The 12,966-nt window shown below is 44.0% G+C and overlaps 1 protein-coding gene across 3 annotated transcripts in view; it reads right to left on the reverse strand.

The window, feature by feature from the left end:
- The window catches only part of pacrg (PARK2 co-regulated), a 448,472-nt gene that overhangs the window by 316,808 nt on the left and 118,698 nt on the right, over nt 1-12,966 (reverse strand). For 2 of the 3 annotated variants that reach the window (XM_073028379.1, XM_073028375.1), the window contains exon 2: nt 10,468-10,602. The exons of the other annotated variant lie outside the window; for it this stretch is intronic. In XM_073028379.1, the coding sequence (XP_072884480.1) occupies nt 10,468-10,602 (135 nt within the window). The remainder of the gene's footprint in view (nt 1-10,467; nt 10,603-12,966) is intronic. 3 annotated transcript variants of the gene reach the window in all.

Below are 12,966 nucleotides of genomic sequence, written 5' to 3' on the forward strand. Positions count from 1 at the left end.
AGAAGGCCGGGGATTGGGTCTGAGGAGAGGTAAAAAAAGGATCAGGCATTATTGAATGGTGGAGAAGACTCAATGGGTCAAATGGCCAAATTCTGCTCCAATGCCTTATGGTCTAACTTAGGAATTTGAATTTATATAATTGCACACACACACACACACACACACACACGTGTGTGTATGTGCAAATATATGCACTGTTAACCCTTTCGTCACTGTCTGCTGAGTTTACCCTTCCTCGAGTAGGGAGACTCAAATGTACTCCATTCTTCCTCAGAGGCTCACAGGTCTGGTTTTGTTCTACACCTTAGAATTCTGAAGATGTTGCCTGACCTTTCAAATGTTTGTTTTATTTATTTCAGATATCTAACACAGCACAGCGCAAGAGCAGGTCCTACGACCCACAATGTTGTGCTGAATCATCTAGGAAGTAAATCAAGCCCCCCCCCCCCCCCCCGAACTAATCCCTTCTATCTACACGACATCTGTATCCCTTCATCTTCCTCATATCCATGTGCCTATCTAAAAGCCTCTAATGTAGTTGCCTCTGCCACCACACTAGGCAGCGCATTCCAAGCATCCACAACTCTCTGAGTAAAACATTTACCCCTCACATCCCCTTTGAACCTACCCCGTCTCACCTTCAAAGCATGCCCTCGGGTTTCAGACATTTCGATCCTGGGAAACAGACACTCCCCGCCTACTCTATCTATGCCTCTCATAATTTTACCAACGTCTATCAGATCTCCTCTCAGCCTTTGCCACTCCAGAGAACACAACCCAAGTTTGTCCAGCCTCTTGTGATGCCCTCTAAACCAGGCAGCATCCTGGCAAACCTCTTCTATGCCCTCTCCAAAGCCACGGCATACTTCCTATAGTTGGGCGACCAGAATTGTCGCAATAATCCAGATGTTGCCCAACCCGAGTTTTATAAAGTTGCAACATCCACGGGGTACTTTGCTTTTGTGTGACTGAAAAATATAACCTTTTAATTTAACCTTCTCACTCAACCCAATTTAGGTACGTAGGAGGCCCTCCACTAGTCTAGGTTGACCATGGATAAAGCATCACAGTTGACTACATGATACGGAAGCCAGGACCAGTCCGATATGAGAGCAAGCTGTTGCCCGTGTAGCAGGCTCCCCCTCTCCAGGCAGCTGATGAATCCAAGTGGACGGCAGAGACTGATACAGTTTGGCACGTGTGGCGTCACAGGAGTTGCCAGTCAGCATTGAACTCAAACGTAGGGACTCCAACTCCGGATTTTTCCCTCGGAGTTTATTCCCAAAGCCTCACCACGAGTGGATATAACCACAAGGCAGCAGAGGTTTGAGATCAGAGCTTTCCTTCTCCTAGATGAGCTCCCGACCAAGATTGAGGAGACCCATCCACTCGAAGGTAACTTAAATAACACCTCAAGGTTCTACGAATGACATATTACTCCAGAAATAACAGTTTGTACGTTTTTGGAGACAAAATTGAGTGATAAAGTTCTCGAAAGTGAGTCCATAGGTTGTGGAATCAGTTCAGTGTTGAGTTGAGTGAAGCTATCCACGCTGGTTTAGGAGCCTGATGTTTGAGAGGTAATAACTGTTCTTGAAACTGGTGCAGTAGTCAAGCATATTCCATCATTTTCATATACATTTTCATATACTAAAGAACAAAGGTTACAGGACAATTCCTGTAGTTACAATGTCCTCATAATGCTTCTCTTGAGTTGAATGTTATTTTCAAATACCTGGACTTTCCCACCAACATACCCAAAATGAGTGTTAATGACTGTGGACTGCCCAGCGCAATACTTGCTGATTTGAGTTAATGCAAACAATGTGTTTCACTGTATGTTTTGATGTGCATGTGACAAATAAAGAAAATCCTAGAATCTATTTTTAATAAAGTCAGCAAAATGAATGAGAATATGGATTTCTGAATGGGCATTGAACCCAAGAACTTCACTACTTTTTATTTCTGTTTTACACTACTTATCGTAACTATTTAATATACATATATATACACCAATCTTCATAGAAGGATCAGAAGTGGAGAGAGTGAGAAGGTTCGAGTTCCTGGGTGTCAAGATCTCTGAGCACCCAACCTGGCCCCAACATATCGATGCAGTTATAAAGAAGGCAAGACAGCGACTATACTGCGTTAGGAGTTTGAAGAGATTTGATATGTCAACAAATACGCTCAAAATGTTATAGATGTACCATGGAGAGCATTCTGACAGGCTGCATCACTGTCTGGTATGGGGGGAGGGGCTACTGCACAGGACCGAAAGAAGCTGCTGAGGGTTGTAAATTTAGTCGGCTCCATCTTGGGCACTAGCCTACAAAGCACCGAGGACATCTTCAAGGAGTGGTGTCTCAGAAAGGCAGCGTCCATTATTAAGGACCTCCAGCACCCAGGGCATGCCCTTTTCTCACTGTTACCATCAGGAAGGAGGTACAGAAGCCTGAAGGCACACACTCAGTGATTCAGGAACAGCTTCTTCCCCTCTGCCATCTGTTTCCTAAAAAGACATTGAACCCAGGAACACTACCTCACTTTTTTAATACATAATATTTCTGTTTTTGCATGATTTTTAATCTATTCAATATATGTATACTGTAATTGATTTACTTATTTATTTATTATTATTATTTTATTTTTTTCTTCTAGATTATGTATTGCATTGAACTGCTGCTGCTAAGTTCACAAATTTTAATGACACATGCTGGTGATAATAAACCTGATTCTAATATACGTAGTGTACTGTAATTCAGTTTTTTTTCCTATATTTATCATACATTGCCACAAAGTTAACAAATTTCGTGACATCCTGGTGTTATTAAACTGATTCTTATTCTGAATTATTCAGAACATAGTGTCACCTGTAGAAATAACCTGTAGCAAAGAAAAATTACGAAGAAAATTCTCCGCAGGAGAGTCTGCGTACCAGCAGTGTAATCTCTCTATAACAGAGTCGGTGTACAGTAATGAGAATCTGTATTTCAGTAGTGTAAACTCTTCATAAGTGAGTTTGTATACATCAGCGTAATGCCCTCACCAGAGTGTACGAGCATGTAATTTCTCAACAAGTGTCTGCATACCAGAACTGTAATCCCTTCACAAGAGACTCTGTTTACAAATCGGGTGGACTGGGAGCATTATTCCGTCAGCAGAAAATTACAATTGTGAAAGCAGATTTCTCAATAAAGCCACCAAAAGCAACTGCTCAAGACTATTTTAGGAACTTGTTTACTCTTTTGTGCTTCTTGGGGAAAATAGCTTCCCAAAAATTTGCAGATACAAATCCACTTTAGTCCTTTGTAACTCACAGTTCTTGTGTTTCTGCTGATTCAAAGTTCAAACGTTCAAAGTTCAAGGTAGATTTTTATGATCGATGTACATATATGTCACCATATAGAACCCAGAGATTCATTTTCTTTTGGCATACTCAACAAATCTATAGAATAGTAACTGTAACAGGATCAAGTGGAGTGCAGAAGACAACAAACGGTGCAAAAGCAAATGTAAATAAATAACAATAAATATCGAGAACATGAGATGAAGAGTCCTTGAAAGCGAGTTCACTGGTTGTGGGAACATTTCAATGATGGGACAAGTAGCATTGAGTGAAGTTATCCTCTTTTTTGAGTGATTCCATTCAAGCTTTCTTTTCACATTCCTTTGTACAATGCGTTTTTGAAAAGCAGCCCCCGGAGCTAAATCCTAATTGGGTGTGGATTCTCGGGGAAAACGGTGAGCTCACCTGGTTGCTGCTACCTTCACTCCTCGGCTTTCTCTTTCCCTCTTTGTTCTCCGGCTGAATTCATCCGCCCAGACTCCCAGGGTGGCCTTAAAGGGAGCAAAAAAACCAACTTCCATTCCATTTCATTTTCTGCTGTCTCCGAATGCAGGATAAAATACTTCAGAGGCATAATTTGACGTCAGGATCACAGCCACAGTTCAGTGCGCAGGACGATCCAAGGTGGCACAGCATAATAGTAACCAATTACAATGTTTTGATTTCTTAAGGTTGTTGTAGCCAGGCGTTGGTGGCGGGGTTAGTGTAGACATTCTCCCACTACTTATTAAATGTTTCCAATGGTGTGGAGGTCAAATAATCTCTGACAACCAAGTCCAACTCCCGGCCTTCATGTGCGGCAACCAAGGTTTCTACTGACAGCAGAGGGGGCAAAGGTGGGTGACTGGCGCCTTAAAACCAGTCAATTTGGGCACGTGAGGCTCGTCAGCTGGGGTTGGCAGCTCATCTAGGAGAAGGAAAACTCTGATCTCAAACCTCCACTGCCTTGTGGCTACACCCGCTCATGGGGAAGGCTTCAGGAGTAACATCCGAGAGAAAGATCTGGAGCTGGAGTTCCTATGTTGAGTCTGAGGTTGACTGGTAACTCCTGTGATGCTGTTGAAGCCAAACTGTATCGGCATTTCCCGTGCCTTTAGGTTCATCAGTTGTGTGGAGAGAGGGAGACGACTGCATGGGCAACGGCTTGCTCTCCATATCATACTGCCCTGGCTTGTGCATAATAGCTAGGACACAGCATCCATGGCCGATCACAACCATTGAAAGGCCTCATGATGTCTTTAGCGATGCTGAGAGCGGACTGATATTGACAGGTCTCTTCATTAAAATAGTACCATGGGATCGTTAGCAGCCTAATGTATTCTGAACAATCAAGATATAACCAATATGTCAGCAAAAAGGACTGGAATATCGAATAATCATCCAGGACATTGTGAATCTGCTGTGTCACCTGCAGGGATCGCCTTTCGCAAAAAAAATGTCTGGGAAGAAAACATCCAGGAAGGAAGCAGCTAGGAAGGAAAAGTGCAGGAAGGAACCATCCAGGAGGGAAAAGAGCAGGAAGGAAGTGGCCAGGAAGGAAAAGTGAAGGAAGGAAGCAGCTAGGAAGAAAAAGTGCAGGAAGGAAGCGGCCAGGAAGGAAAAGTGTAGGAAGGCATAGGGGAGGCATGTTAGTGCAGCAGCTAGCATAACACTTCATAGCACCAGTGACTGGAAGATTGAGGGTTCAACTCATGCTGCTGTATGTGAGGAGTTTGTAAGCTGGCACTGTAATAGTGTTGCACTAACCACTTGTCCACCCAAAGAAGGGGAAGTTATAAATCTAAATGGCAGTGCTGGTATTCGAGCCCACGCCTCCGAAGAGACCAAAACCCTAATCTGTCTGGTAGTTTGGCAATGGAGTTCCGATATACAGCAAATACTAATTTCAACAGCAACCAGTCTTCAGTACTGAATGTGGACTATTGAAAATACACCCAGAACAATGCTGCTTTTGGAGACTCAGACTGGGGTCAATTGCAAACAAAGAAACACTCTGTTTGACCTGAGATGTCTGCATATGCATGAAAGCAGCCCGGAGTCAGTGGGAATTAACATTCAATTTGGGTGTCTGGAGTGTTGGAGGTGTTTGAAAACTATATGTAGTTCAAAGGAAGCATCGTAGATACATTGTAACTATAGAATTGTCCTGCTGTTACCTTTGACCTTTAACATATAAAAATGTCATGTAATATTGGGTCAGGAAGGCCTCTTCTTCCAAGTCAAGTCACTTTTATTGTCATTTCGACCATAACTGCTGGTACAGTACATAGTAAAAATGAGACAACGTTTTTCAGGACCATGGTGTTACACGACACAGTACAAAAACTAGACTGAACTATGTAACAAAACAACACAGAAAAAAGCTACACTAGACTACAGACCTACCCCGGACTGCATAAAGTGCACAAAACAGTGCAGGCATTACAATAAATAATAAACAGGACAATAGAGCAGTAAGGTGTCAGTCCAGGCTCTGAGTATTGAGGAGTCTGATAGCTTGGGGGAAGAAACTGTTGCATAGTCTGGTCATGAGAGCCCGAATGCTTCGGTGCCTTTTCCCAGACGGCAGGAGGGAGAAGAGTTTGTATGAGGGGTGTGTGGGGTCCTTCATAATGCTGTTTGCTTTGCGGATGCAGCGTGTAGTGTAAATGTCCGTAAAGGCAGGAAGAGAGACCCTGATGATCTTCTCACTGACCTCACTATCCACTGCAGGGTCTTGCGATCCGAGATGGTGCAATTTCCGAACCAGGCAGTGATACAGCTGCTCAGGATGCTCTCAATACATCCTCTGTAGAATGTGCTGAGGATGGAGGGGTGGAAAATGAACTTTCCTCAGCCTTCGCAGAAAGTAGAGACGCTACTGGGCTTTCTTGGCTATGGAGCTGGTGTTGAGGGACCAGGTGAGATTCTCCGACAGGTGAACACCTAGAAATTTGGTGCTCTTAACGATTTCTACCAGGGAGCCGTCGATGTTCAGCAGGGAGTGGTCACTCCATGCCCTCCTGAAGTCAACAACCATCTCTTTTGTTTTGTTCACATTAAGAGACAGGTTGTTGGCTCTGCACCAGTCCGTTAACCGCTGCACCTCCTCTCTGTAAGCTGACTCATCGTTCTTGCTGATGAGACCCACCACGGTCGTGTCATCGGCGAACTTGATGATGTGGTTCGAGCTGTGTGTTGCAGCAAGAGTGTCTCCCGTATGATTCTGCTTGTTTGGTTATATCCAACAGCTTCACTGTCTCTCTGGTGATTTCCTTCACAGGCACAATGGCCAGAGTGGTCTTAGGCTCCACCAAACTACCACACAAGTTAATGTTAATTTACAATAATATAACATTATAGTAGCTGGATGGTAGCGTAGCACATTGCTTTACACAAATCACAGATCAGGGTTCAATTCCTGCCACTGCCTATAAGGAGTCTGTACGTTTTCGCTGTGACCACATGAGTTTCCCCCAAGTTCTCTGGCATACTTTCATATACCAAAGATGTACCGTTAGGGTTAGCAAACCATGGGCATGCTACATTGGCACTGGAAGCATGATGGTGGTCACCAACTGCCCAGCACAATCCTTGCTGACTGGATTTGACATCTTCACTGCAGCACACACGAAATGCTGGAGCAACTCAGCAGGTCAGGCAGCGTCCGTGGAAATGAACAAACAGTCGACATTTCAGGCCGAGACCCTTCTTCAGGACAGAGAAGCATAGGGTGAAGATGCCAGAATTAAAAGAGGGTGAGAGGGGAAGGGTGCTAGCTGGAAGTGTATGTTTCGATGTTTCGATGAACAGGTGACAAATAAAGTTATTCTTTATCACTCTCTTTCATAGTACATCATACATTCTGTCAGAAACACGAGAAAATCTGCAGATCCTGGAAATCCAAAGCAACACACACAAAATGCTGGAGGAACTCAGCAGGCCGGGCAGCATCTATGGAAAAGGGTAGAAGTCGACGTTTCGGGCCGAGACCCTTAATCAGGTGCTGAGTAATCAACTGCTTACTCTTTTCCATTGGTGCTGCCTGGCCTGCTGAGTTCCTCCAGCATTTTGTGTGCATTACTCATACACATTGCTATGCTCTATAACATCAAAACATTAAATTACTCAAAGGAAGACACCAGAGTCCGAAATGTGAGTTTAACTTTGGGTTTACGTTAAGCAAAGCACGCAGGTAGCACGTGATGTTGTATGCAATTCGCGTATTTTTACATGTAACCTGTAATTAATTATTTAAATGAACAAGAATGCTTAATCAACATATATATATGTTGATTATATATATACACACACACAACATTACTCAGATATAACTGAAATATTAAAAACAACGGCACATAGAGTACACATACATAACACTTTGTAACAAATACACAGCCGTTTACAGAATCAGAACCAATATGGAAATGTATGTGATTCTGTTCCTAAATAGCTGTGGCTCTAGGAATTTTTTCAGCTTTCAGAATTTGCAGATCTTCTAAGGTTGCTTTTGGACGCTGAACAAAAATGGACAGTACATCTAGGCGCATTGCTATTTGAGAAGTAATACCCTTCAGTAACTGTATTGGAGATAGTTAGAAGTAGCATTTGTTTCAGATTAATTGACAGAAGTATAAATATCAGTCATCTAAAGCAACACACACACAAAATGCTGGGGCAGGGGGAAGTGGTCGGCAGGTCAGGCAGCATCTCTGGGGAAGAATAAACAGTCGCTGTTCCCCAATGCATCACCAGCACCTGTCTACCCGCCATCAAGGGCGTACGTACGAAAAGTGCCAGAAAAGGCCCAGTAACGTCATGGAGGATCCTAACCGCCCTGCCCATGGTTGTTGCTCGTCCTTCAGAGTCAAAGACGACCGCGACTTCTGTCAGGTGGAGGGTTTGTGACTGTGGGTCCGGAGGTGACTGGTGAGGCCAATCCGGGCCCTGAAAGCTCGCCCACATGTGGGACACATGAGGGTAGGTGCTGCAGTGGAAGTGGAGGCAGCTCGAGCCTTGCGCACGGCGCGTTTCCTCTGAGCCTCTGCGGTGCGTCTGATTTCTGCTGCATACGCTCCTTTAGTGGTCCTGCTCCACCAGGTTGGGCGGTCCAGAGCAAGCGATTCCCAGCGACTGGGATTGATGTTGAGGTCTTTGAGGGACACTTTGAGCAGTCTTTGAAACGTTTCTTCTGCCCTCCGACTGAGCGCTTGCCCTGGCTCAGCTCTCCATACAGCAGCTGTTTTGGTAGTCGACTGTCAGACATCCTGACGACATGGCCAGCCCATCTGGCTTGGGCTTTCTGTAGGAGGGTGTAGATGCTGTGGGTGCTAGCCCGCTCCAGGATCTCCGTGTCTGGGACTTTGTCCTGCCATCGTATGTGGAGAAGTCTGCGGAGGCAGCTCAAGTGGAAGTGCCCATGGACTGTTTGTCCCACTCCCATCAGTGAAGAGGCTACGCAGCATCCACGCGGACTCAAAAGCAGGTATTTTCCCCAAGCAGTCGGGCTGATCAGCACCTGCACCCACTAACCCACCCCTCCGCACTCCAGCACCACTACTTCATCATTTCCTGTTGGTCACCTGACGTATAGACACTCCTGTGCCTAGTGTCACTTCACGGACATACAATCAATCTACGTGTAAAAGCTATTTTAGACACAATAAATTCTGCAGATGCTGGAAATCCAAAGCAATGCACACAAGATGCTGGAGGAACTCAGCAGGTCAGGCAGCATCTACGGAGGTGAATAAAAATGACTCCCTTCTCTAGGACGGGAATGGAAGAGGCAAGACGTCAGAATAAGAAAGTGGGTGGGGGGGTGTGCGAGGGGAAGGAGAAAAGCTGGAAGGTGATAGGGAAGCCAGGTGGGTAGGAAAGATAAAGGGCTGGAGAGAAGGGAATCTGACAGGAGAGGAGAAGCAAAGATTCAAAGTACATTTATTATCAAAGTACTCATGTAGTATGCGTCCCTGAAATCGGTCTTCCCCACAGACAGTCATGAAACAAAGAAGAAGCACAGAGCTAACCGATTCAAAGAAAAATATCAAACCCCGTCCACCCTCAAGCTCTAAAAAGAAATCATCTAAACGGCAGCAGAGGAGAAAAAGTGAAGCACGGGAGAAAGGGAAAGAGGAGGGGACGCAGTGGGTGGGGGGGAGGTAATTTGCAGGTGAGAAGAACTAAGAGGCCAGCGTGGGGAATAGAAGAAGGGGGAGGGGGGGGGATATTTTTACCAGACGGAGAAATCAATATTCATGCCTTGAATTCAATAAGCTGAAAGCATTTATCCAAATTTGAATTCATCCTTTATTTTGGGAGCATATCCTGGAAACCTGCATTCAGTTATTCTGCCCCAGAAATATACCCTGACTACTTTCAGATTTATTACTTGTGATGTTGTGAGCATTCCTAGACTGATTCTTTAAAAGCTTTCTCGGTAATGAAATTGCTAATTTCCTAATCAGTTTAAAAAATGTACCAGTGCCGTCCCTCGTCATGGCTTTTAGATACAAATTGTTGAGGGAAAATAAGCTGAATTGGATTAATAAAAGGGACTTTTGTTAGACCATTTTTCTGTAAAAGCTGAATAACAGCATTAGAGACTAGAACTAATCGATTCATTTCTAAACCAATTAACCTTTCACAAGGGAGAAAATGGAGGAGACGCTATGATATCAGGCTGGAGGTCAATTCGTGACAGAGATGTGTCTGACACAGATTACATTAGCAATCCTGCCTGAGAAGTGAAGAGTTGTTATATCAGTCTGGGCCTAATTAACATTCCATGCTTGATTACAAATGGCACACATATATGACCCAGCTATTTAGCTAATTAAAGGTTGCATTCAATGCTATAGCCCGGAGTATTGGATGGAGTTATGACAGTCAACCAAGCCTGAGATATATCCCCTTCCAATCCCTCACAAAAAAACAGGAAGCTACAACTGAGGCAACAAACGGCTTTTATAAAAGGCACTTCCAAACCCTGTCGTCTCACAGATCTAATGAAAGAAGAAGAGGAGGCGTCTCCTTTAAGGGTATGTTGATAATGCATGCTCAAGTGCACAATCAAAATAATTCAATGGGCAAAGGCTCTCCCTGACACCCTTCAATACGATATATGGCTCTAGTCCACCAACCTTCCAGGCTATTCGATTTCCTTTCGCGTCATGTTCCACAGCCACAGGGAAATCGCCCCTTTCGTAGAACTTTCGGAACGCCGTCGGCTTTATGCGCCTCTCTTTAAATGCACCAGCTGGAGGAGGTCCGACATTCTATCAAACAACGAAGGGAACAAGTTAGATACCTAGTATGGTTAAAGCAAAGGAAATCTGCCATTTACCGGGGTATTTTACACATCTTTGGGTCGACGCTTTCAGTTTTATGGTTTTTATATTCTGTATTTTTGTCCATTCTTTCTTGTTACCGTTTGGTGAGTTCGTTAACTTTCTCCCTACGGGGAGAATTTGGGGGTTGATGTTCCTGTTGCTTTTTGGCGAGTTTGTGAGGTTTTTTTTGGGGCGAGGGTATGGTGTTCCTGTTGCCTTTTGATGAGGTTTGGTAATTTTTTTGTGCAGGGATTGAGAGTTTGGGGATTGATTATTGTGTTACCATTCTTTTTTGGGTGGGGGAATGGATTTGATGGTTTTCTTGAAAGACTTCAATGGTTCTTTGTTTCATGGAGAAGACGTCTCAGAATTGTATACCTGTGGTGAACTACATATACCTGTCTGGACACGCCCTCCCACTGACTGCTCCTGTGGCTCCTCCCACTGACCGTGGCTCCTCCCACAGACCCCGGTATAAAGGCGATTGAGGCCTGAGCGCTGCCCTCAGTCTCCAGGATGTAGTATGGTGGTCAACTACTACTTGTTCTTTCTTCCAGTCAATAAAAGCCGATATCTCGCCTCATGTCTCAGAGAGTTATTGATGGTGCATCAATACCGCAAACATACTTTGATAATAAATAAACATTTGAACCTTTGACTCAAATCGAGGTGCAACCAACAAAATTCATTCTTTGTGAAAAGTGTTCAGAAACTGTAGCGAAACTTACAAGCAAAAGAGGAACTATTAAATAAAAAGCTTCAATATGGACTAACTACATCTCAATTAGCCTTAAATAGATATCAGCATTTACCACTTTTGGCAACTCTATCCTTTAGGGTTAATTGTACAAATCGCCATAGCTACTGCCTGTTATGCCTCTGACATTCAGGGCAGCAATGAAGGTTCTCCATCTCTGTGGGTCCTTGGCCATCTTCTCTATTGTGCCCCAGGTATGCTTCAGAGAACTCTTTTCTGCCTCTACAGTGCAGCACCAGGTTGTCTTTGGTTTCCAACATTTCATCCGTCCTTCACCGGTCCAATGAAATGCTGTCTTGATGATGGAGTTGGCCTCTCCTCTCATCCCTTCATGGCTGTGTTCAGGGCTTCCTTCATCATGCCAGTAGCTTCGTCTCGGTTTTCGCTCATGCGAATCCCGAGAGGAGACTCTCGAAAGGAGTGCCACTGCACACAGATATATGGTTCTTCATTGCTGTTTCTGAAACAATTTTATTTGACCAGTCAGGGTTGTTAGCCCTGAGCTGATCCCCAGAACCTGAAGGGCCAATGGACCACTCTTAATTTGGCCTCTACCCTTTGACCTGTTTGATGTGGGTGATCCTACCAAGAGTCAAAGCACAAGACCCTGAGACTAGCCACCATAGCTCTCTGGGTCTTTGAGGTACACAGGCCTCCAAATCCTACCACAACGTTGTGGACCTCTTGGAGGACAAATTATAATAACTAGCTCTATATTAGCCTCTCAGTCCTGAAGAAGGATCCCAGCCCGAAACGTCGACTGTTTATTCATTTCCATAGATGTTGCCTGACCTGCTGAACTCCTCCAGCATTTTGTGTGTGTGTAGTTTTGGATTTCCAGCATCTGCAGACTTTCTTGTATCTGTATAACCTATTCCTCACTTCGTAAATGTTCACACTTTATTCAATCTCAGTAAAACGTGACCCACCCAAGCTGTTCCAAATGTCGCCAGTGCATGCACATAAAGCAGATGGCCAATAACCACAGAAGAATTTAAAGGAGAACTCAAAGTTCACATTGGTCAAATGAGTAATTTTGTTGCTGTAAATTTGAATTGTGCCTGCGACAAGCATTTTCAACTGGATTAAATTGTTCCACTACGGATGGCAAATTCAGAATATCGCAGAATAAAAATTCAACACTGTTATATTCTATTATTTATTTTTAGAGTAGGTCCTTGAGCCCTTTGAACAGCGCTATTCCAGCAACCGCTGACAAACCCAAATTAATTCTACCCTCATCACGGGACAATTTACAATGACCAATTTACCTATCCAGGATATCTTTGGACTGTGGGTGTATCTGGGGAAAACTCATACATTCCGCAGGTTAAGAAGTACAGATTCCTTGCAGTGGACACCCCAAGATGTAAATCATTGGGCTAACGGCTATGATACTGTGACACCCATTCGTTTTAGTGTAAGCACAATTTTCCGTTGTGCCAACAATATAAATATATAAAGACAAAGATCAAAGGTCAAAGATTCAAAGTAAATTTATTATTCAATTACGTATACGTCATCATACATAGTACAAGCTTCCCTCCAAGAGG

The sequence above is a fragment of the Hemitrygon akajei genome, chromosome 24, assembly GCF_048418815.1.
Source record: "Hemitrygon akajei chromosome 24, sHemAka1.3, whole genome shotgun sequence".
Lineage (NCBI taxonomy): Eukaryota > Metazoa > Chordata > Chondrichthyes > Myliobatiformes > Dasyatidae > Hemitrygon > Hemitrygon akajei.